This window comes from Garra rufa, chromosome 17 (genome assembly GCF_049309525.1).
Source record: "Garra rufa chromosome 17, GarRuf1.0, whole genome shotgun sequence".
Taxonomy (NCBI): Eukaryota; Metazoa; Chordata; class Actinopteri; order Cypriniformes; family Cyprinidae; genus Garra; species Garra rufa.
In genome coordinates this window covers 43,432,467-43,455,630 of record NC_133377.1, presented here as the reverse complement: position 1 = coordinate 43,455,630, position 23,164 = coordinate 43,432,467, and the positions used below count along the sequence as shown (strand labels likewise).

The 23,164-nt window shown below is 29.5% G+C and overlaps 1 protein-coding gene across 1 annotated transcript in view; it reads left to right on the top strand.

The window, feature by feature from the left end:
• slc6a18 (solute carrier family 6 member 18) overlaps nt 1-22,159 on the top strand; it is a 33,547-nt gene extending 11,388 nt beyond the window's left edge. Inside the window, exons 2-12 of the mRNA XM_073821710.1 lie at nt 1,878-2,018; nt 2,284-2,421; nt 4,394-4,575; nt 9,698-9,808; nt 9,895-10,007; nt 13,442-13,570; nt 13,663-13,819; nt 16,196-16,400; nt 16,475-16,634; nt 19,499-19,661; nt 19,750-22,159. Coding sequence (XP_073677811.1) covers nt 1,878-2,018; nt 2,284-2,421; nt 4,394-4,575; nt 9,698-9,808; nt 9,895-10,007; nt 13,442-13,570; nt 13,663-13,819; nt 16,196-16,400; nt 16,475-16,634; nt 19,499-19,661; nt 19,750-19,956 — 1,706 coding nt within the window. The 3' untranslated portion in view covers nt 19,957-22,159. The remainder of the gene's footprint in view (nt 1-1,877; nt 2,019-2,283; nt 2,422-4,393; nt 4,576-9,697; nt 9,809-9,894; nt 10,008-13,441; nt 13,571-13,662; nt 13,820-16,195; nt 16,401-16,474; nt 16,635-19,498; nt 19,662-19,749) is intronic.
• Nucleotides 22,160-23,164: the final 1,005 nt, after the last annotated feature.

The following is a 23,164-nucleotide window of genomic DNA, read 5'->3' as shown; positions in this document are numbered from 1 at the left end:
CAAGTAACGTAATTAGTTACTTTTTTAGGGAGTAACTCAACATTGTGACGCATTACTTTCCAAAAAACAGTTACTAAATAATGTAATTACTTACTTTGTTAGGGAGTAACTCAACATTGTGATGCATTACCTAAAAAAGCAACTAATTACATTACTTAGTTACTTTTTATGGAAAGTAATGTCACAGTATTGAGTTACTCCCTAAAAAAGTAACCAATATTAACTCAATATTGTGATGCATTACTTTCCATAAAAAGTAACCAAGTAATGTAATTAGTTACTTTTTTAGGGAGTAACTCAACATTGTGATGCATTACTTTCCATAAAAAGTAACCAAGTAACGTAATTAGTTACTTTTTTAGGGAGTAACTCAATATTGCAATGCATTACTTTCCATAAAAAGTAACCAAGTAACGTAATTAGTTACTTTTTTAGGGAGTAACTCAATATTGCCAATGCATTACTTTCCATAAAAAGTAACCAAGTAACGTAATTAGTTACTTTTTTAGGGAGTAACTCAATATTGTGATGCATTACTTTCCATAAAAAGTAACCAAGTAATGTAATTAGTTACTTTTTTAGGGAGTAACTCAACATTGTGATGCATTACTTTCCATAAAAAGTAACCAAGTAACGTAATTAGTTACTTTTTTAGGGAGTAACTCAATATTGCAATGCATTACTTTCCATAAAAAGTAACCAAGTAACGTAATTAGTTACTTTTTTAGGGAGTAACTCAATATTGCCAATGCATTACTTTCCATAAAAAGTAACCAAGTAACGTAATTAGTTACTTTTTTAGGGAGTAACTCAACATTGTGACGCATTACCTAAAAAAGCAACTAATTACGTTACTTAGTTACTTTTTATGGAAAGTAATGCATCACAGTATTGAGTTACTCCCTAAAAAAGTAACTAATTACGTTACTTAGTTACTTTTTATGGAAAGTAATGCGTCACAGTATTGAGTTACTCCCTAAAAAAGCAACTAATTACGTTACTTAGTAACTTTTTATGGAAAGTAATGTGTCACAGTATTGAGTTACTCCCTAAAAAATAACTAATAACGTTACTTAGTTACTTTTTATGGAAAGTAATGCGTCACAGTATTGAGTTACTCCCTAAAAAAGTAACCAATATTAACTCAATATTGTGATGCATTACTTTCCATTAAAAAAAAACCAAGTAACGTAATTAGTTACTTTGTTAGGGAGTAACTCGACATTGTGATGCATTACCTAAAAAAGTAACTAATTACGTTACTTAGTTACTTTTTATGGAAAGTAATGCGTCACAGTATTGAGTTACTCCCTAAAAAAGTAACCAATATTAACTCAATATTGTGACGCATTACTTTCCATAAACAGTAGGTAAGTAACGTAATTAGTTGCTTTTTTAGGTAATGCATCACAATATTGAGTTACTCCCTAAAAAAGTAACTGATTACGTTACTTGGTTACTTTTTATGGAAAGTAATGCATCACAATATTGAGTTACTCCCTAAAAAAGTAACTGATTACGTTACTTGGTTACTTTTTATGGAAAGTAATGCATCACAATATTGAGTTAATATTGGTTACTTTTTTTAGGGAGTAACTCAATACTGTGACGCATTACTTTTAAAAGTAACTTTCCCCAACACTGGTAACAATATGTTTTATGAAATTCAGTGAAGTAAAATGTATGATCTTAGACTTTGGAATGTAGTGAAGTAAAAGTAAAAGCTACTCAAAATCAAACTAGTCCAGTAAAGTACAGATACTTGAAAAATGTACTGATGTACAGTAACAAAGTAATACTGTTTGGTTACTGTCCACCACTGTGTCTCAGTATTTGACGAGTGAGATCTGAAGATTGTGTTTTATTTTGTGTGTCAGGGGCGTTCCTGATCCCGTACCTGATCGCGCTGGTCTTCGAGGGTCTGCCGCTGCTGTATCTGGAGATGGCCATCGGTCAGAGTCTGAGGAAGGGCAGCATCGGCGTCTGGCACTCCATCTCTCCGCTGCTGGGCGGCGTGGGTGAGTTTAAAATAACTATGAAAAACATCAAGATTTTACTCAAGGTCAATGAAGTGTCAACATGTTCTAGCACACAAAACAACAGGCTTGTTTGTACACTTGTGAAACATGCAACAGATAAATGTGGCTTTGTGTTTTGTTTGTTCCTTGCAGCGTTCTGTGATTTTCCATGATTGAATGTTTTATTGTGTTTCTGCATATCCAAGACTTTATGGGCTCATAAAGGCATTGAGTTATAACCGTATGATTGTGGTTGTGTTGGCAGGTGTGGCATCGATGATCATCTCGCTGCTGGTGGGATTGTTTTATAACACTATCTTGGCTTGGGTTCTCTGGTACTTCTTCCACTCGTTTCAGGAGCCGCTGCCCTGGAGTCAATGCCCTGTCAATGATAACCGCACCGGTACTGACAGACAAAAACACGTCAGGAACACGTGCCGACAAAAACATGACATTTCAGTCGCTTTTGACAAGTGCTTTATGACAATTAAGCACATTTACATTTAGAAGGATGATGCTCAGACAGGAAGTAATGAAAATAAAATTAGAAAAGGCAGAGCAATACTCACAAAGACAGCTAAATAACATGTCTTAGTCATATTTAAAATCCCCCACAATATGAAATAAAGAATACAAAAAATAAAAACATAAATAAATAAAAATAAACATACACTAAAAAATAAATACAGAAACAAAATATAGCAAATAAAATTAGAAAATATACATAAAAAAATAAAAAAAGTTTGTCATATTTCCAACCATAATAAAAATTTTATTAAACAAAGTAAATTAATGAAATATAGATACATACAAATAAATGTAAAAAAAACCCCAACAACATACAAATAAATAAAAACAAGGACACATAAAATAATAATATAAATAAACAAAAATACACAAAAATAAATACATAAAATATAAATTACAAAAAAAAAAAAAAAAATCAATGTCATATTTCTAACCATAATAAACATTAAAGTAAATATAAAGTAAATGAATTAACATATAAATAAATACAGGGATACATACAAATGTAGTTAAAATTGTTACAGTATATACAATTATAAATGAATAAAAACAAAATTACATACACACACACACACAAAAAAAATTCAGAAACAAAAAGTATAAAAAATAAACAAATAAATAAATCCATATTTCTAACCATAATAAACATTTAATAAAATATGAAGTTAATGAATAAAAATACAAATACATACAAAATAAATGTCAATAAAAAATGTACATGCATACATACAAATAAATATGAATAAATAAATGGATGCATAAAAATATAGTTACACAAATTTTAAACATATAAAATATAAATAAACAAAAAAAGAAATAAATACAGAAACAAAATATAGTCAATAAAAAATAAAAATGATAAAAATAATAAATCCAAGTCATATTTCTAACCATAATTAAAATCAATAAGAATATAAATACATACAAAATAAATGTAAATAAAAATATAAATAAATACAGGGATTCATAAAAATATATTTCAAAAAAATGAAAAGCATATAAAATGTAAATTAAAAATAAAAATACACGAAACAAATATAGTAAGAAAATAATTATAAATACAAATTAAAAATAAATAAATACAAGTCATATTTCTTACCATAATAAAAATGTAATTAAATAAATTAATAAAAATGAATACATAAAAATAATTAAATACAGGGATACATAAACATATAGTTGAAAGCATATAAAAATATTAATGAATAAAACAAAAATACACAAAAAATAAATACAGAAACAAAACATAGTAAACAAAATAATTATAAAACATAAATAAATGAAAAAATAAATCATCATAATCAAGTCATATTTCTAACCATAGTAACAATTTAATTAAATATGAAGTAAATGAATAACAATATAAATGCATACAAATAAGTGTAAATAAATAAATACAGGGATACATGAAAATATAGGTAAAAAACTGAAAGCATAAAAATTTAAATAAATAAAAATACACAAAAAATAAATACAGAAACAAAAAGCCATAAATTCAAGTCATATTTCTAACCATAATAAAAATGTAATTAAATATAATGTAAATGAATACAAATACAAATGCATACAAAATAAATGTTAATAAATACTGGGATTTATAAAAATAAATAAATAGAAGAAAATAAAAATGTACTCTACAATAAAAAGAAAATAAAGTATACATTTATATAAAAATATAAGAAACAAATACAAAGATTTAAACCATTAAAAAGTAAACATACATAAAATAAACATAAAAAAAAGTAAATAAATAAATAAAACATAACAAACAAACATTTTATAACAATTTTGACCCATACTTGTTTTTCCCCAAGAGTTGGTGTTATATCTGGGCTGGTGTCTTGTAGGTTTTCTGGAGGAGTGTGTCGCCAGCACACCGGTGAACTACTTCTGGTACAGACAGACGCTGAACATCAGTCCAGACATCGAGGAGAGCGGCTCGCTGCAGTGGCGGCTCGTCGTGTGTCTGGCTACGGCTTGGAGCATCGTCTACATCTGCTTCATTCGGGGCATCGAGACCATCGGCAAGGTGAGACCCACCATCCTGAAAACAACAGGCCTTTACCGCTGGAGTCATTGCACTTCCTCTATATACTATCTGAGCATTTAAAGAATTTTTATTTTATGAAATGGACATAACTTAATATTTTTCAACTAAAACCATATTGAATCTGATTAGAAACGTGAACTTGTTTTGAACTTTTTACTCCAAGTTTTCACTGCACCCAAGCTACAAATGATACGTAAAATATACATATATTTTTGTCAGTACTGATGAGAAATCTTATTTGAATATATCATTGCATGCAATATATAAGAACACATAAACTGAGAATTATTAACCCCATTGGAATGAATTTAATTTAATTTAAATTCCATGAATTTATAACTCATGATTGCTCAAAAACAGTCCTTATTTGTGAAACCTACATATTTTATTTCAAAATAAATTTCAAATAAAATAAATTCATTTTACTTGCGTAAACTTTCAGTAGTTTGGGATTTGAGTAGTTTGAGTAAGATTTTTTTTAAATCTTTTTAAATTTTTTAAAAATTTGATCAAAAATACAGCAAAAAATGTAACATTATTGCAATTCAAAATAACAGTTTTTTTTTTGTTTTAAAATGTAAATTAAAAATAAAAATAGACGAAACAAATATAGTAAGAAAATAATTATAAATACAAATTAAAAATAAATAAATACAAGTCATATTTCTTACCATAATAAAAATGTAATTAAATAAATTAATAAAAATGAATACATAAAAATAATTAAATACAGGGATACATAAAGTTGAAAGCATATAAAAATATTAATGAATAAAACAAAAATACACACAAAAAATAAATACAGAAACAAAAAACAGTAAACAAAATAATTATAAAATATAAATAAATGAAAAAATAAGTCATCATAATCAAGTCATATTTCTAACCATAGTAACAATTTAATTAAATATGAAGTAAATGAATAACAATATAAATACATACAAATAAGTGTAAATAAATAAATACAGGGATACATAAAAATATAGGTAAAAAACTGAAAGCAAAATTTAAATAAATAAAAATACACAAAAAATAAATACAGAAACAAAATGAAAAAAATAATTATAGTAAATAAAATAAATCAATATATAAAAAGCCATAAATTCAAGTCATATTTCTAACCATAATAAAAATGTAATTAAATATAATGTAAATGAATACAAATACAAATGCATACAAAATAAATGTTAATAAATACAGGGATTTATAAAAATAAATAAATTTTTATAACTCATGATTGCTCAAAAACAGTCCTTATTTGTGAAACCTACATATTTTATTTCAAAATAAATTTCAAATAAAATAAATTCATTTTACTTGCGTAAACTTTCAGTAGTTTGGGATTTGAGTAGTTTGAGTAAGATGTTTTTTTAAAAGGTCTCATATGCTCATTCTGTTTATTTGATCAAAAATACAGCAAAAAATGTAATATTATTGCAATTCAAAATAACAGTTTTTTTATTTTAATATACTTTAGAATATAATTAATTTCTGTGATGCAAAGTTGAATTTTCAGCATCACATGATCCTAAAGAAATAATTCTAATATGCTGATTTATTACTTCTATTATCAATGTCGGAAACAGTTTTTTTTTTGGAACCTGTGAAACTTTTTTCCGGATTCCTCGATGAATAAAAAGTTAAAAAGAACAGCATTTATTCAGAATAGAAATCTTTTCTAACAAAATAAGTCTTTACTATCACTTCTTTTATCATTTTAACACATCCCTGCTGAATAAAAGTATTTGTTTTATTGATAAAAAAAAAAAAAAGTTTCCAACACTGATAATAAAAATAACAAATCAGCATATTAGAATGATTTCTAAAGGATCATGTGACACTGAAAACTAATAATGCTAAAGTAATGATGCTGAAAATTCAGCTTTGCATCACAGCAATAAATTATAGTTTAAAGTATACTGAAATATAAACCCTCTTTTTAAAATTGCATTAACATTTCACAGTATTAAATTTTTTTCTGTATTTTTAATCAAATAAATACATCCTCTATGAGCAGAAAAGTCTTCTTTAAAAATATTACAAATCTTACTGATTCTAAACCTTTGAGCGGAAGTGTACATTTTCATATTTATCAACAAAATTCTGTCTAAATGTGTGTGAGATATAAGGAAAAGGCTAAATATATATATTTTTTAACACTAATATAAAGCATTTCTGACAGCTAATGGAGCTCCATACAAACCCAGGGCAAAAATTACCCAAACATGAAACATATAAAATAATAAATGTGAATTTTGAGTATCTTAAAGCATCTGCAAAGTTTCTTTTGATAAGAAAACTTATTTTATATAAATAACTGCATTAAATATATAAATGTATGAGAACATGTACCATGCGAATTATTAACCCCATAGGAATGAATGGAATTTAATTACATTTCTTTGAATTTATAGCTCAAAAACAGTACAAATTTATGAAACCTACATATTTATCAACACAATTCTATCCAAATGTGTGAGAAATAGGGGAAAAAAAGATTTAAAAAAAATTGTAAATATATTTAATCACTAATATAAAATATTTCTGACACCTAATGGAGCTCCATACAAACCTGGGTCAAAAATGACCCGAAGACGAAACATGTTATATCTCTAAAATAATAACAGCAAAAAATCTGCAAAAAATTAAAGATGTGTATTTTGAGCATCTTAAAGCATCTGCAAAGTTTCGTTCCCCTACTAAAAACTATGCATTGTCTAGAAATGTTTCTATTTGGTTCGAAAAAGTGAATCGCTTTGCAACACAATGTTTAACTGACACAGCGTTTTCGAAATTTCTTAATAAAATTTTTCTTAAGAAATTGCGAAATTCTTTGAAATTTCAAAATACACATGACACATAAAATACACATATACTTTTGTCAATTTTTATGAGAAATCTTATTTTAAAATATAATTGCGTTAAATAAATAAATGTATAAGAACATTAAAATATGAGAATGATCAACCCCATTGGAATGAACAGAATTTAATTAAATTTCTTTGAATTTATAGCTTAAAAACAGTCCAAATTTATGAAATATACATATTTATCAGCACAATTCTGTCCAAATGTGTGTATAAGAAAAAGGCTAAATATGTTTACGTTCTATATTTATTTACATATATTTTTTAACACCTTATAGAGCTCCATACAAACCCGGGTCAAAAATGACCCGAAGACGAAACATGTTATATCTCTAAAATAATAGCTGCAAAAAATCTGCAAAAAATTAAAGATGTGTATTTAGAGCATCTTAAAGCATCTGCAAAGTTTCGTTCCCCTACTAAAAACTATGCACTGTCTAGAAATATTTCTATTTGCTTCCAAAAAGTGAATCGCTTTGCAACGCAATGTTTAACTGACACAGCGTTTTCGAAATTTCTTAATACAATTTTTCTTAAGAAATTGAGAAATTCTTTGAAATTTCAAAATACACATGACACACAAAATACACATATACTTTTGCCAATTTTTATGAGAAATCTTATTTTAAAATATAATTGCGTTAAATAAATAAATGTATAAGAACATAAAATATGAGAATTATCAACCCCATTGGAATGAACAGAATTTAATTAAATTTCTTTGAATTTATAGCTTAAAAACAGTCCAAATTTATGAAATCTACATATTTATCAGCACAATTCTGTCCAAATGTGTGTATAAGAAAAAGGCTAAACATGTTTACGTTATATATTTATTTACATATATTTTTTTAACACCTTATAGAGCTCCATGCAAACCCGGGTCAAAAATGACCCGAAGACGAAACATGTTATATCTCTAAAATAATAGCTGCAAAAAATCTGCAAAAAATAAATGATGTGTATTTTGAGCATCTTAAAGCATCTGCAAAGTTTCGTTCCCCTACTAAAAACTATGCATTGTCTAGAAATGTTTCTATTTGGTTCGAAAAAGTGAATCGCTTTGCAACACAATGTTTAACTGACACAGCGTTTCGAAATTTCTTAATAAAATTGTAAGAAATTGCGAAATTCTTTGAAATTTCAAAATACACAACACATAAAATACAAATATACTTTTGTCAATTTTTTATGACAAATCTTATTTTAAAATATAATTGCGTTAAATAAATAAATGTATAAGAACATAAAATATGAGAATTATCAACCCCATTGGAATGAACAGAATTTAATTAAATTTCTTTGAATTTATAGCTTAAAAACAGTCCAAATTTATGAAATCTACATATTTATCAGCAAAATAAGAAATAAGAAAAAGGCTAAACATGTTTACGTTATATATTTATTTACATATATATTTTTTTAACACATTATAGAGCTCCATGCAAACCCGGGTCAAAAATGACCCGAAGACGAAACATGTTATATCTCTAAAATAATAGCTGCAAAAAATTTGCAAAAAATAAATGTGTATTTTGAGCATCTTAAAGCATCTGCAAAGTTTCGTTCCCCTACTAAAAACTATGCATTGTCTAGAAATGTTTCTATTTGGTTCGAAAAAGTGAATCGCTTTGCAACGCAATGTTTAACTGACACAGCGTTTTCGAAATTTCTTAATACAATTTTTCTTAAGAAATTGAGAAATTCTTTGAAATTTCAAAATACACATGACACATAAAATACACATATACTTTTGCCAATTTTTATGAGAAATCTTATTTTAAAATATAATTGCGTTAAATAAATAAATGTATAAGAACATAAAATATGAGAATTATCAACCCCATTGGAATGAACAGAATTTAATTAAATTTCTTTGAATTTATAGCTTAAAAACAGTCCAAATTTATGAAATCTACATATTTATCAGCAAAATAAGAAATAAGAAAAAGGCTAAATATGTTTACGCTATATATTTATTTACATATATTTTTTTAACACCTTATAGAGCTCCATACAAACCCGGGTCAAAAATTACCCAAAGACGAAACATGTTATATCTCTAAAATAATAGCTGCAAAAAATTTGCAAAAAATAAATGATGTGTATTTAGAGCATCTTAAAGCATCTGCAAAGTTTCGTCCCCCTACTAAAAACTACAGTATGCATTGCCTAGAAATGTTTCTCTGTCTTGTGGGTCAAAATGACCCGAATGCATTATGACTGTGTTTCAGGCTGTGTACGTGACAGCGACGTTTCCATACCTGGTGCTGACCATCTTTCTGGTGCGGGCCCTCACGCTGCCTGGGGCCACAGACGGGCTCTTGTACCTCTTCACTCCAGATGTAAGTCTCTCTCAGACACATACGTGTGCGGTATGTGAACGCAAGCCAGCAGCTTCCATGTTTCATGTGTTATCTTGTCTCTGCAGTGGTCGCTGCTGATGGATCCTCAGGTGTGGCTGGACGCCGCCACGCAGATCTTCTTCTCTCTGTCTCTGGCGTTTGGAGGACTCATCGCCTTCTCCAGCTACAACCCCAAAAAGTATGCATGCTAGGCAAGGCAAAAAAAAATAAAATCTGTTATCAAGCGATTCTGAAATGGTCACCCTGACTTACTCTAAACAACTCTAAAGTCTTAATATTCTATTAGAATTTTCTGCTAAATGTTACAATAAGGCTAATTTGTCAACATGCATTAGTTAAGAGTTAACAATGAAAAATACTTTTAAAACATGTACACTGCCCTTTACAAGTTTAAAGAATAAGTTCGATTTTTTATGTTTTTTTAAAGAAGTTTCCTATGCTCATCAAGGATTGATCAAACATACAAAAAAACAGTAATATTGTGACATATTATTTCAATATAAAATAGCTGATTTCTATGTGAATCTATTTTAAAATGTGATTTATTCCTGTGATGCAAAGCTGAATTTTCAGCATCATTTACTCCAGTCTTCAGTGTCACATGATCCTTCAGAAATCATTCTAAATGCTGATTTATTATCAGTGTTGGAAACAGTTGTGCTGCTTAATATTTTTTTTGGAACCTGTGATACTTTTTTCAGGATTCTTTGATCATTAAAAACGTTAAAAAGAACAGCATTTATTTAAAATAGCACACTATTGTTCAAAAGTCTGGGGTCAGTAAGTTTTTATTCTTTCTTTTTTTGAAAGAAACTAATACTTTTATTCAGCAAGGATGTGTTAAATTAATAAAACGTGATAGCATAGATTTACATTGCAAGAAAAGATTTATATTTTGAATAAATGCTGTTCTTTTATTAGCATGTTTATAACATGAATAGCAATTTGTTAGCATGTTGCTAGCATGTTTCTAGTGTAATTAACATGTTATCGTATTAGCAAGTTGCTAACGTTTCTAGCATGAATAACAAGTTATTAACATGCTATTAGCATGTTTCTAGCATGATAAACAAGTTACTAGCATGTCATTAGCATGTTTTTAACATGATTAGCAAGTTGCTAACATGTTTCTTGCACTGTTAGCATCTTATTAGCATGGTTCTAGCATGAGTAGCAAGTTGCTAGCACGGTTCTAACATGTGTCTATCATGAAAAGTGAGTTGTCAGCAAATTTCCAACATGATTAATAAGTTGCTAGCTTGTTTCTAGCATGATTAGCAAGTTGTTAACATGTTGCTATCATGTTTATTACATAATTAACATGTTACTTGCATTATTAACATGTCAGTACCAAGTTGCTAACATGTTTCTAACTTAAGCAAGCTATTAGCATGTTATTAACATGTTTCTAACACGATTATCAAGTTTCTAACATGTTTCTAGCATTATTAGCATGTCATTAGCAAATTATTAACATCTTATTAGCATGTTTCTAACATGATTAGCAAGCTGTTAGCATGTTGCTAGCATGTTTCTAGCATAATTAACATGTTATCGCATTATTAGCACATCATTAGCAAGTTGCTAACGTTTCTAGCATGAATAACACGTTATTAACATGTTATTAGCATGTTTCATTAAAATGTCAGTACCAAGTTGCTAACATGTTTCTAACATGATTATCAAGTTTCTAACATGTTTCTATCATTATTAGCAAGCTACTAGCATGTCATTAGCATGTTTCTAACAAAATTAGCAAGCTGTTAACATGTTTCTAACATTATTAGCATCTTATTAGCATGGTTCTAGCACGGTTATCAAGTTGCTAACATGTTTCTAACGTTATTAGCAAGTTGCTAACATGTTTCTAACATGATTAGCAAGCTATTAGCATGTTATTAACATGTTTCTAGCATGATTATCAAGTTTAAAACATATTTCTATCATTATTAGCATGTCATTAACAAGTTACTAACATGTCATTAGCATGTTTCTAAAAAAATTAGCAAGTTGTTAACATGTTTCTAACATTATTAGCATCTTATTAGCATGGTTCTAGCACGATTAGCAAGTTGCTAACATGTTTCTAACGTTATTAGCAAGTTGCTAACATGTTTCTCTCATGATTAATAAGTTGCTAGATTGTTTCTAGCATGATTAACAAGTTTTTAACATGTTGCTAACATGTTTATAACAATTAAAATGTTACTTCCATTATTAGCATGTCATTAACAAGTTGCTAACATGTTTCTAGCACGATTAGCAAGTTGCTAACATGTTTCTAGCATTATTAGCATGTCATTAGCATGGTTCTAGCACGATTAGCAATTTGCTAACATGTTTCTAACGTTATTAGCAAGTTGCTAGCATGCTTCTAGCATTATTAGCATGTCATTAGCATGGTTCTAGCACAATTAGCAAGTTGCTAACATGTTTCTAACGTTATTAGCAAGTTGCTAGCATGTTTCTCTCATGATTAATAAGTTGCTAGAATGTTTCTAGCATGATTAACAAGTTTTTAACATGTTGCTAGCATGTTTATTACATAATTAACATGTTACTTGCATTATTAGCATGTCAGTACCAAGTTGCTAACATGTTTCTAACATAAGCAAGCTATTAGCATGTTATTAACATGTTTCTAACACGATTATCAAGTTTCTAACATGTTTCTAGCATTATTAGCATGTCATTAGCAAATTATTAACATCTTATTAGCATGGTTCTAGCACGATTAGCAAGTTGCTAACATGTTTCTAACGTTATTAGCAAGTTTGCTAACATGTTTCTAACATGATTAGCAAGCTATTAGCATGTTATTAACATGTTTCTAACGTTATTAGCAAGTTGCTAACATGTTTCTATCATTAGCATGTCATTAACAAGTTACTAACATGTCATTAGCATGTTTAGCACGATTAGCAAGTTGCTAACATGTTTCTAACGTTATTAGCAAGTTGCTAGCATGTTTCTCATGATTAATAAGTTGCTAGATTGTTTCTAGCATGATTAACAAGTTTTTAACATGTTGCTAACATGTTTATAGCATTATTAAAATGTTACTTGCATTATTAGCATGTCATTAACAAGTTGCTAACATGTTTCTAGCACGATTAGCAAGTCATTTGCATGTTATTAGCATGTTTCTAACATGATTAGCAAGTTGCTAACATGTTTCTAGCATTATCATCAAGTCACTAGCATGTTTCCAGCATGATTAGCAAGTTGCTAACATGTTTCTAGCATTATCATCAAGTCACTAGCATGTTTCCAGCATGTTTCTAACGTGATTAGCAATTCGTCAAGCCAACCTAATTATATCTTAAATATACATTACAACAGAAAACATTATTTTAAACTAATAATATTTCACAATATGACACGTTTACTGTATTTTTGATCAAGTAAATGCAGCCTTGGTGAGCAGAAGACACGTCTTTAAATAATCTTACTGATAACAAACTTTTAAAAGTCTTAATTGGAAAGTTATCTGCATCATAATTCATTATAACACTTGATTTTTCATAAAACAAGCACCCAATACAATCAATGCTAAATGACACAATTTTTTTTAAATGCATTTCAATTTATAAATGTGTGTTTTTCCATCAGGAATAACTGTGAGCGGGACGCTCTGGTCGTGGGGATCATTAACAGCGCCACGTCTCTCTACGCCTCCATTCCCATATTCGCCATCCTGGGCTTTAAAGCCACAAGCAACTTCAACTCTTGTGTTGACAGGTGAAGGACATTATCCATTGGGTTATTCATGAACACATGAGTTATAATGCTCCGTTGAGGCTCGACTGACAGGGTTTGTGTCGTGTTTTCAGTAACATCTTGGATCTGACCAACGCTTTTGACATCGCCGACAAAAACATCACGATCGAGAGTTACGACAACTGGTTAACGCATCTGAACAACACCGATCCTGACAAAGTCTTCAGTCTGAAGCTCAAACAATGTGACCTCCAGAACTTTCTGGATCAGGTAAATGATTGCTTGTTAAAAAAGGATGATTCCTGAAACATAAGGCAGTTAAATTCACTTTCCATACATTTATATTTATTTCGCTCGTAAACCCCTTCAGAACAGGGGTGATACATGACTGTGATACGTTTTATTTATGAGTAACTTTATAAATACTTTTAGCCTAACTTTTGATTAACTTAATGCGTCCTTGATGAATAAAAGCATTAATTTTAATTTACCTAAATTAAATCAAATGTAAAATTACTAAAAATTATAATTAAAAAATACAAAACCCATATGTGACCCTGGACCACAAAACCAGCCATAAGGTTAAATTTTACAAAACTGAGATGTATACATCATATGAAAGCTCAATAAATAAGCTTTCTATTGATGCATGGTTTGTTAGGATAGGACAATATTTGGCCGAGATACATCTATTTGAAAATCTGGAATCTGAGGGTGCAAAAAAAACAAAATACTGAGAAAATCACCTTTAAAGTTGTCCAAATTAAGTTCTTAACAATGCATATAACTAATCAAAAATTACATTTTGATATATTTACAGTAGGTATTTTACAAAAAATCTTCATGGAACATGATTTTTACATAATTTCCTAATGATTTTTGGCATAAAAGAAAAATCAATCATTTTGACCCATACAAAGTATTTTTGGCTATTGTTATAAATATACCCCAGCGACTTAAGACTGGTTTTGTGGTCCAGGGTCACATATAAAATTTTTATAATAAACATTTTTTTTTTAAATAATAAAAAACACACAAAAAAAATAAAACAAAGTTTTGTACAAGTTAAAACTTCTAAAATAAAATTCGCTCAAGAAGCTCAAAGCAAAGAGCTGATGGTCTTAAAGACTTAAAAACAGTTAATTAGTTAATAACGCATCTGAACAACACCGATCCTGACAAAGTCTTCAGTCTGAAGCTCAAACAATGTGACCTCCAGAACTTTCTGGATCAGGTAAATGATTGCTTGTTAAAAAAATTGATGATTCCTGAAACATAAGGCAGTTAAATTCACTTTCTATACATTTATATTTATTTCACTCGTAAACCCCTTCAGAACAGGGGTGATACATGACTGTGATACGTTTTATTTTTGAGTAACATTATAAATACTTTTAGCGTAACTTTTGATTGACTTAATGTGTCCTTGATGAATAAAAGCATTAATTTTAATTTACTAAAATTAAATAAAATGTAAAATTACTAAAAATTATAATAATTTAAAAATATAAAACCCATATAAAATTATTATAAACAATTTTTTAAATAATAAAAAACAAAAAATAAAACATAAGGCAGTTTAAATTCACTTTCCATACATTTATATTTATTAATTTCGCTCGTAAACCCCTTCAGAACAGGGTGATACATGACTGTGATACATTTTATTTTTGAGAATTCTCAGATGTATAGAAAGTTCAAAAGAATAGCATTTATTTAAAATAGAAATATTTGTCACATTATTAAAACTTTTACTGTAACTTTTGATCAATTTAATGCATCCTTGATGAATAAAATCATTTCATTTTAATTTACTAAAATTTTTACTTTATTAATTTACTTTAATTGAATAAAAACAATAAACAAAAACATTAAAAAAAATGCAAAATTACAATTTTAAAATACAATAACAAAAATAATAAACAATAAATAATTAAACAATAGTTTAAATAAAATAACACAAAAAATTAAATGAATTCAGAATAGTACAATTTATATAAATAACTTGAATAATAAAAAAGATTTTCAAATAAGAAAAAGTGTAAACTTTTAATACAAAACATTTTTTTAAATCATCAAATTGAAAAACTTAAAACACCTACAAAATAAAATAAAAATAAATTAAACTTTTAAAATAAACCAAATAAATCATAATTTGAATAAAAACAATAATCATTTTTTTTCAAATGGAAAATTTAAATGTTAAAATATAAAAACTAATATAATAAACAATAAATAAATAATAATAAAATAAAATAATAATAAAATCAAATCAGAAATGTAAAATTAAAATAAATAGCTTGAATAAAATTTGAAAAATAAAATTTGAAAAACTGTACAAATTAAAATAAATATTTTGAAAAAAAAACATTTGAAAAAAAAATGCTATATTAAAATTGTAAAATATATAAAATATAATAAACAAAATAATAATAAAATTAATTCATAAATGTAAAATAAAAATGCAAAATTTACTAATATTAGACATTAAAATTAATAAGTAATTATTTGTATTGAATTATTATTATTAGAACAAAGCATTACCAATATAAAACTGTATCCGTATTTTCTGCTGTATTTGTGTCTGATGAACGAGTGTGAAGCGTGTGAGGTGTTGATGTACTATTGGCTCTTTTTCTTACCCAGAGTGCTTCGGGAACGGGTCTGGCGTTCATCGTGTTCACGGAGGCTGTGACGGAGATGCCGGGCTCTCAGGTGTGGGCTGTGCTCTTCTTCGTCATGCTCTTCAGTCTGGGTCTGTCCTCCATGTTCGGCAATCTGGAGGGCGTCCTGACTCCGCTGCTGGACCTGCATCTGGTGCCCTCATGGATGCCCAAAGAGCTCTTTACAGGTACAAACAAACACCTCAGGAACACAGCATGCAGACGAGGGGCTTCAAATGTTGATGAGCTGATGTTGTTGTAGGTTTGATCTGTCTGTTGAACTTCCTGGTGGCACTGATCTTCACACTGGGATCTGGCAACTACTGGCTGGAGATATTCAACAGTTACGTGGGCTCCATCCCGCTCCTCGTCATCGCCTTCTGTGAGCTCATCGGAGTCGTTTTCTTCTACGGAATGAAACGGTAAGGAAATGTATTTAGCGTATCTGAATCTGAAAGTTTATAGCCAGTATTGCTTTTATTATGACATGAACATAGCATATAAAAATCATTTTCAAACAGTTAATTTGAGCAGGGTTGCTCATTCATAAAATCATAAAGATATGAAGGTATCATTTTAAATTTTAAATAAAGCATAAAACTGCAAAATAAAATAAATGATTTTGTAACAGAAAAAAAAAGAATCTATATAAAACACTAAACATTACATAAAAATGAAAATACAAAATGCACAATGTTAAATACAATGAAAAACACTCTAGTCTGAATCTCAAACAATGTGACCTCCAGAACTTTCTGGACCAGGTAAATGATTGGTGAGGATTTCTGAATCAAAAGGCAGTTCAGATTCACTTTCCACACATTTATATTTATTTATTTCGCTCCAAAACCCCTTCAGAACAGGGGTGATACACGACTGCGATACATTTTATTTCTGAGAATTCACAGATGTATCGAAAGGTCAAAAGAACGGCATTTATTTAAAATGTATTTATTATAAATACTTTTACCGTAACTTTTGATCAATTTAATGCATCCTTAATGAATAAAAGCATTCATTAAATTTTTTTTATTAAATCAAATGTAAAATGAAAATCAAAAGTAAAAGTACTTTAAGTTTAGTACTTCAAAAAAACTAAACTAAATTATTTAAATAATTACATAAATGTAATTAAAAAGTTAATTTGAGCAGGGTTGCTTATTAATAAAATCATAAAAATATAAAGGAATGATTTTGAAACCAAAATTTTAAATAAAGCGTAAAACGGCAAAATAAATTTTGTAACAGAAAAAAAATGACTAAATGTTTAATTACAATGAAAATAAAATCTATATAAAACACTAAACATTACATAAAAATGACAAATTCAAAATGAAATAAAAATAAAAAAAATTAAAAACTTGTGAAAAGGTATATTTTAGGTGGTCAAATAGCAAATAGTGGATCTCTGCAGCCAACTACTAGTAAAAGTATTTTTCTTTTACTTTCAAAACTGGATTTTCCAAAAGATGGGCAAAAATCTTACACCAAACCATGTGAAATTATCCATGTTATCCTCATGAATGAAAGTTAGACATGTGGGTTTTTTATTTAAAAAAAAGCTGTTTTTGTATAAAAACCTATAAAGATATGCATTTATTATTTTATATATATTTTAAAAATGTCCTAAATCCTCCAAAAACTGCACACATGAGGAGTAAAAAAACATTAATAATAATAAAAAATTTGTTTTGTATTTTACCTATTATTTTGTTACAAAATTGCATCTCCAGAGACCCCATGTTCACACGAACATAACATCAAGATATCATTCCAATATTTTTTTTATTTGTAGATCAAAATAGTGTTGACTGACGCACAAAGTCTCATACCATTTGGACAAAGTGAACATCTTTTTTAATTTTAGTAAACGTCATTCGGGGTTCAGAAATACCCAGAGGACCGCGTAAGGGTTCATTTGTTTATCTGCATGTCACATGATCATTAACTGATATTTACAGAGAACTGTAAATATGTGACCCTGGACCACAAAACCAGTCTTAAGTCGCTGGGGTATATTTGTAGCAATAGCCAAAAATACATTGTATGGGTCAAAATGATAGATTTTTCTTTTATGCCAAAAATCATTAGGGAATTAAGTAAAGATCATGTTCCATGAAGATTTTTTGTAAAATTGCTACTGTAAACCTATCAAAATGTAATTTTTGTTTAGTAATATGCATTGTTAAGAACTTAAAGGGATGGTTCGGAGTAGAATTGACTTCATTGCTATGCACTCCGAAGCCCATCTAAATACCCCATCCGAAGTTTTTTTTTTACCTTAGTCGAACATTTGTGGAGATATTAGAGTTTTTCGAATTGCTTATACAGGAGTGAATGGTACATGTGATGTATCTCGTAAATTGCACCACTAAACGTGCAAGTAATCTTACCAAACTTGTACAGTAGTGTAAATAGGTTATGTAGTCACAAAACGCTGCATCAGAACATTTGTAAGTCCACCATGAGTGTTTTAAAAACACGTTTTAGCCGATCCCTACTAGTCTCAAAAACTACAAATGGCGACAAGTCAACGTCACTTCCCTGGTTTGAAAAAAGCACGTAAAAGTCCTCCTACAAGTTGACATGCACACAGATGTAGTAGGAGGACTTTTACGTGTTTTTTTCAAACCAGGGAAGTGACGTTGACTTGTAGTTTCTGAGACTAGTAGTTCTCGGGTAAAACGTGTTTTTAAAACACTCATGGTGGATTAAAAATGTTCCGATGCAGTTTTTATTGTGAGTACATAACCTATTTACACTACTGCACAAGTTTGGTAAGATTACTTGCACGTTTAGTGGTGCAATTTACGAGATACATCACATGTACCATTCACTCCTGTAACAAGCAATTCGAAAAACTCTAATATCTCCATAAATGTTTGACTAAGGTAAAAAAAACTTCGGATGGGGTATTTAGATGGGCTTCGGAGTGCATAGCAATGAAGTCAATTCTACTCCGAACCATCCCTTTAATTTGGACAACTTTAAAGGTGATTTTCTCAGTATTTTGATTTTTTTGCATCCTCAGATTCCAGATTTTCAAATAGATGTATCTCAGCCAAATATTGTCCTATCCTAACAAACCATACATCAATAAAAAGCTTATTTATTGAGCTTTCATATGATGTATACATCTCAGTTTTGTAAAATTTAACCTTATGACTGGTTTTGTGGTCCAGGGTCACATATGTAACTTTGCCTGACAAAAATAGATGAATGTAACAAACATCAGCGAATGTGCAAAACACAGTCTGAGACTCACCGACGGCTCTTTACGTTTCAGGTTTGGCGATGATATCGAGTACATGACGGGCCGGCGGCCAAACCTGTTCTGGCGTGTGTGCTGGATGGGCATCAGTCCCGCCCTGCTGTTGGTGGTTCTGGTGGCGTACATCGTGGTTCAGGTCCAGAAACACCCCACGTACCCCGCCTGGAACCCACAATATGTGAGTCTGAAACACAATCACATACAACATCAGCAATAATAACCAAAGATCCACTACTAAAACACATCCCGTGTTTGCTTCCCTGCAGGAAAACTTCCCGGATGCAGAGGTGAAGCCCTACTCAAACTGGGTGTTTGCCATCTGTGTGCTGCTCAGCACCGCCCCAGTGCTCTCCATCCCCGTGGTGGCCGTTTACAGACTGATCCGACGGCAGACGCGCTCGCAGATCGCCAACAAACACCCAAACCCCTACGACAACCAGGCTTTCAGCGAAGACAGCATCAAAGAGATCTAGACACCATGGACTTTAGATCATACGGACTATTCCCTGCTGGAAACAAATCCCTGAAATGCCATCTAAGGACTTTGATTTAAAACCTTCAGGAAGAAACGTGGTTTTAGCATCTGAACTCTGACTTTTAATGTGACTTGACTGTGTCTTTAAATTATTGAAATTACTTAAAGGGATGGTTCGGAGTAGAATTGACTTCATTGCTATGCACTCCGAAGCCCATCTAAATACCCCATCCGAAGTTTGTTTTACCTTAGTCAAACATTTATGGAGATATTAGAGTTTTTCGAATTGCTTGTAACAGGAGTGAATGGTACATGTGATGTATCTCGTAAATTGCACCACTAAACGTGCAAGTAATCTTACCAAACTTGTACAGTAGTGTAAATAGGTTATGTACTCACAAAACGCTGCATCAGAACATTTGTAAGTCCACCATGAGTGTTTTAAAAACACGTTTTAGCCGATCCCTACTAGTCTCAGAAACTACAAATCAACGTTTCCCTGGTTTGAAAAAAGCACGTAAAAGTCCTCCTACAAGTTGACATGCACACAGATGTAGTAGGGAGGACTTTCACGTGCTTTTTTCAAACCAGGGAAACGTTGATTTGTAGTTTCTGAGACTAGTAGGGATCGGCTAAAACGTGTTTTTAAAACAATCATGGTGGACTTACAAATGTTCCGATGCAGCGTTTTGTGAGTACATAACCTATTTACACTACTGTACAAGTTTGGTAAGATTACTTGCACGTTTAGTGGTGCAATTTACGAGATACATCACATGTACCATTCACTCCTGTAACAAGCAATTCGAAAAACTCTAATATCTCCATAAATGTTTGACTAAGGTAAAAAAAAACTTCGGATGGGGTATTTAGATGGGCTTCGGAGTGCATAGCAATGAAGTCAATTCTACTCCGAACCATCCCTTTAAGGGGAGACACTGCAGGCAAAAACACTGTTTTTCATGCACCTATCAAGTTTGAGATTCTGGGCTGTGTATAAGTGTTTTTTCAGACTAGTGGAAAGAAAACACCCAAAAGACACTGTTTAGTATTTCTTTTATAGCACTTTATCTATTTGTGACAATAGATTTCAATTAAAATACAAATTTAGTTTTTTGCTACACTGAGCCATAAATCTCCACTTCAGTAGCACTTACACACACCACACTTTCTAGTTTTATTCTTGTCTATATTCTAAAGGTTTTCACTGAGGGATTTGCTCATATGTGACCCTGGACCACAAAAGCAGTCTTAAGTCGCTGAGGTATATTTGTGGCAATAGCCAAAAATACATATCATGGGTCAAAATTTTTGATTTTTCTTTTATGCCAAAAATCATTAGGAAATTAAGTAAAGATCATGTTCCGTGAAGATTTTTAGTAAAATTGCTACTGTAAATATATCAAAATGTAATTTTTGATTTGTAAAATGCATTAAGAACCTAATTTGGACAACTTTAAAGGTGATTTTCTCAGTATTTAGATTTTTTGCACCCTCAGATTCCTGATTTTTAAATAGATGTATCTCGGTCAAATATCGTCCTATCCTAACAAACCATACATCAATAGAAAGCTTATTTATTGAGCTTTCATATGATGTATAAATCTCAAAAATATTAACCTTATGACTGGTTTTGTGGTCCATGGTCACATTTATGATTTGCTTGATTTTATACATTTTATTTCCCCAAAAACGGTAAAAAAATATATTGTTTTCTGTCTGTTCTAAGTTTTTTCTTAATTATGGCGTGACGAAATGATATACTCGATATTCCCTCTGTAAAACTGTATTGACTCTAATATGTCAAAAAAGTATTTTTTTAAACTGACTTCATTCAGTGTTTCGATTCTTGTACTAGAAATATGCAAATTAGTGCATATTTCATTAAATAATGCCTTATTTGCATATTTAACCTAACATTTTAGAAAACTTTATCAATTATCAATGTGAACAATCAACTGAGTAAGTAAGATAATAACTGTTAGTTAATTTTTTTTCCCTATTCAACTGCAGTGTCTCGCCTTAACCAAGAAAAAAAAAAAAAAATTTGTGAAAAAATTTAATTTTGTCCCTAAACTGGGAGGAAAAAGCAGAAATATATAATTTTAATTATTATGAATGATTTTGCAAATGTTTAACATGTGAATTTCATGTTTACAAAAAGTGTTTAAAAAGTGTGATAAATATATATCATTTTGGAATTTTTGGAGTACACTATTTTATGTCCAAAAACAATTTTCAAATTTAAACAACTATATATGTACATTCCCTGTTGGGAACAAATCCCTGAAATGCCATCTAAGGATTTTGATTTAAAACCTTCAGGAAGAAACATGGTTTTTAGCATCTGAACTCTGACATTTAATATGACCAAAAACAAAAAAACAAAACAAAACACAATATTAGTGGGAGGAAAAAAAGCTGAAATAATGTTTAAAAAATTATGAATGATTTAACAGATTTTCAACATGTCAATGTCGTTTACAAAACTTAAAAAAAAAAAAAAAAAAAAGTGTGATAAATATATAATTTAGAATATATAATTTTTGGAGCACACTATATTATGTCTAAAGACAATTTGCAAATTTAAACAACTATATATGTACGTATACACACATACAGTGCTGGGTAGTAACTGATAACATTACATCTGGATTATGTAATCAGATTCCATGTACAAAAAAAAAATCTATTAATCTAAAAAATTATTAGAATAAAGTCAAAATTATGAGAATTCATTCGTATCAATTACGAGCTTAAATTTTTAATATTTTGAGAGAATATTTCGATATTCTCCATTCTTCTTGTAGTTATGATGACTTTATTCTTGTAGTATTTCGGCTTTTTTCTCATAATTTTGACTTTATTGTAGTATTTCGACTTCTCGTAATTTGGGCTATTCTCATAATTATAGTATTCTTATAGTATTTTGGCTTTATTCTCATAATTTTGACTTTATTCTAAAAATATTTTGACTTTATTCTAGTAGTATTTCGACTTTGTTCATGTAATTTCAATTTAATTCTTGAAATATTTTGACTTTATTCTCGTAGTATTGTTACTCCATTCTCATAATTTTGACTTTATTCTCAATATTACGACTTCAATCTCATAATCTTAGTTTTTTTTTATGTGGCCCTAAAACACTAACGTACTTATATTTTTTCTAATCAAACGTATATATATATATATATATATATATATAT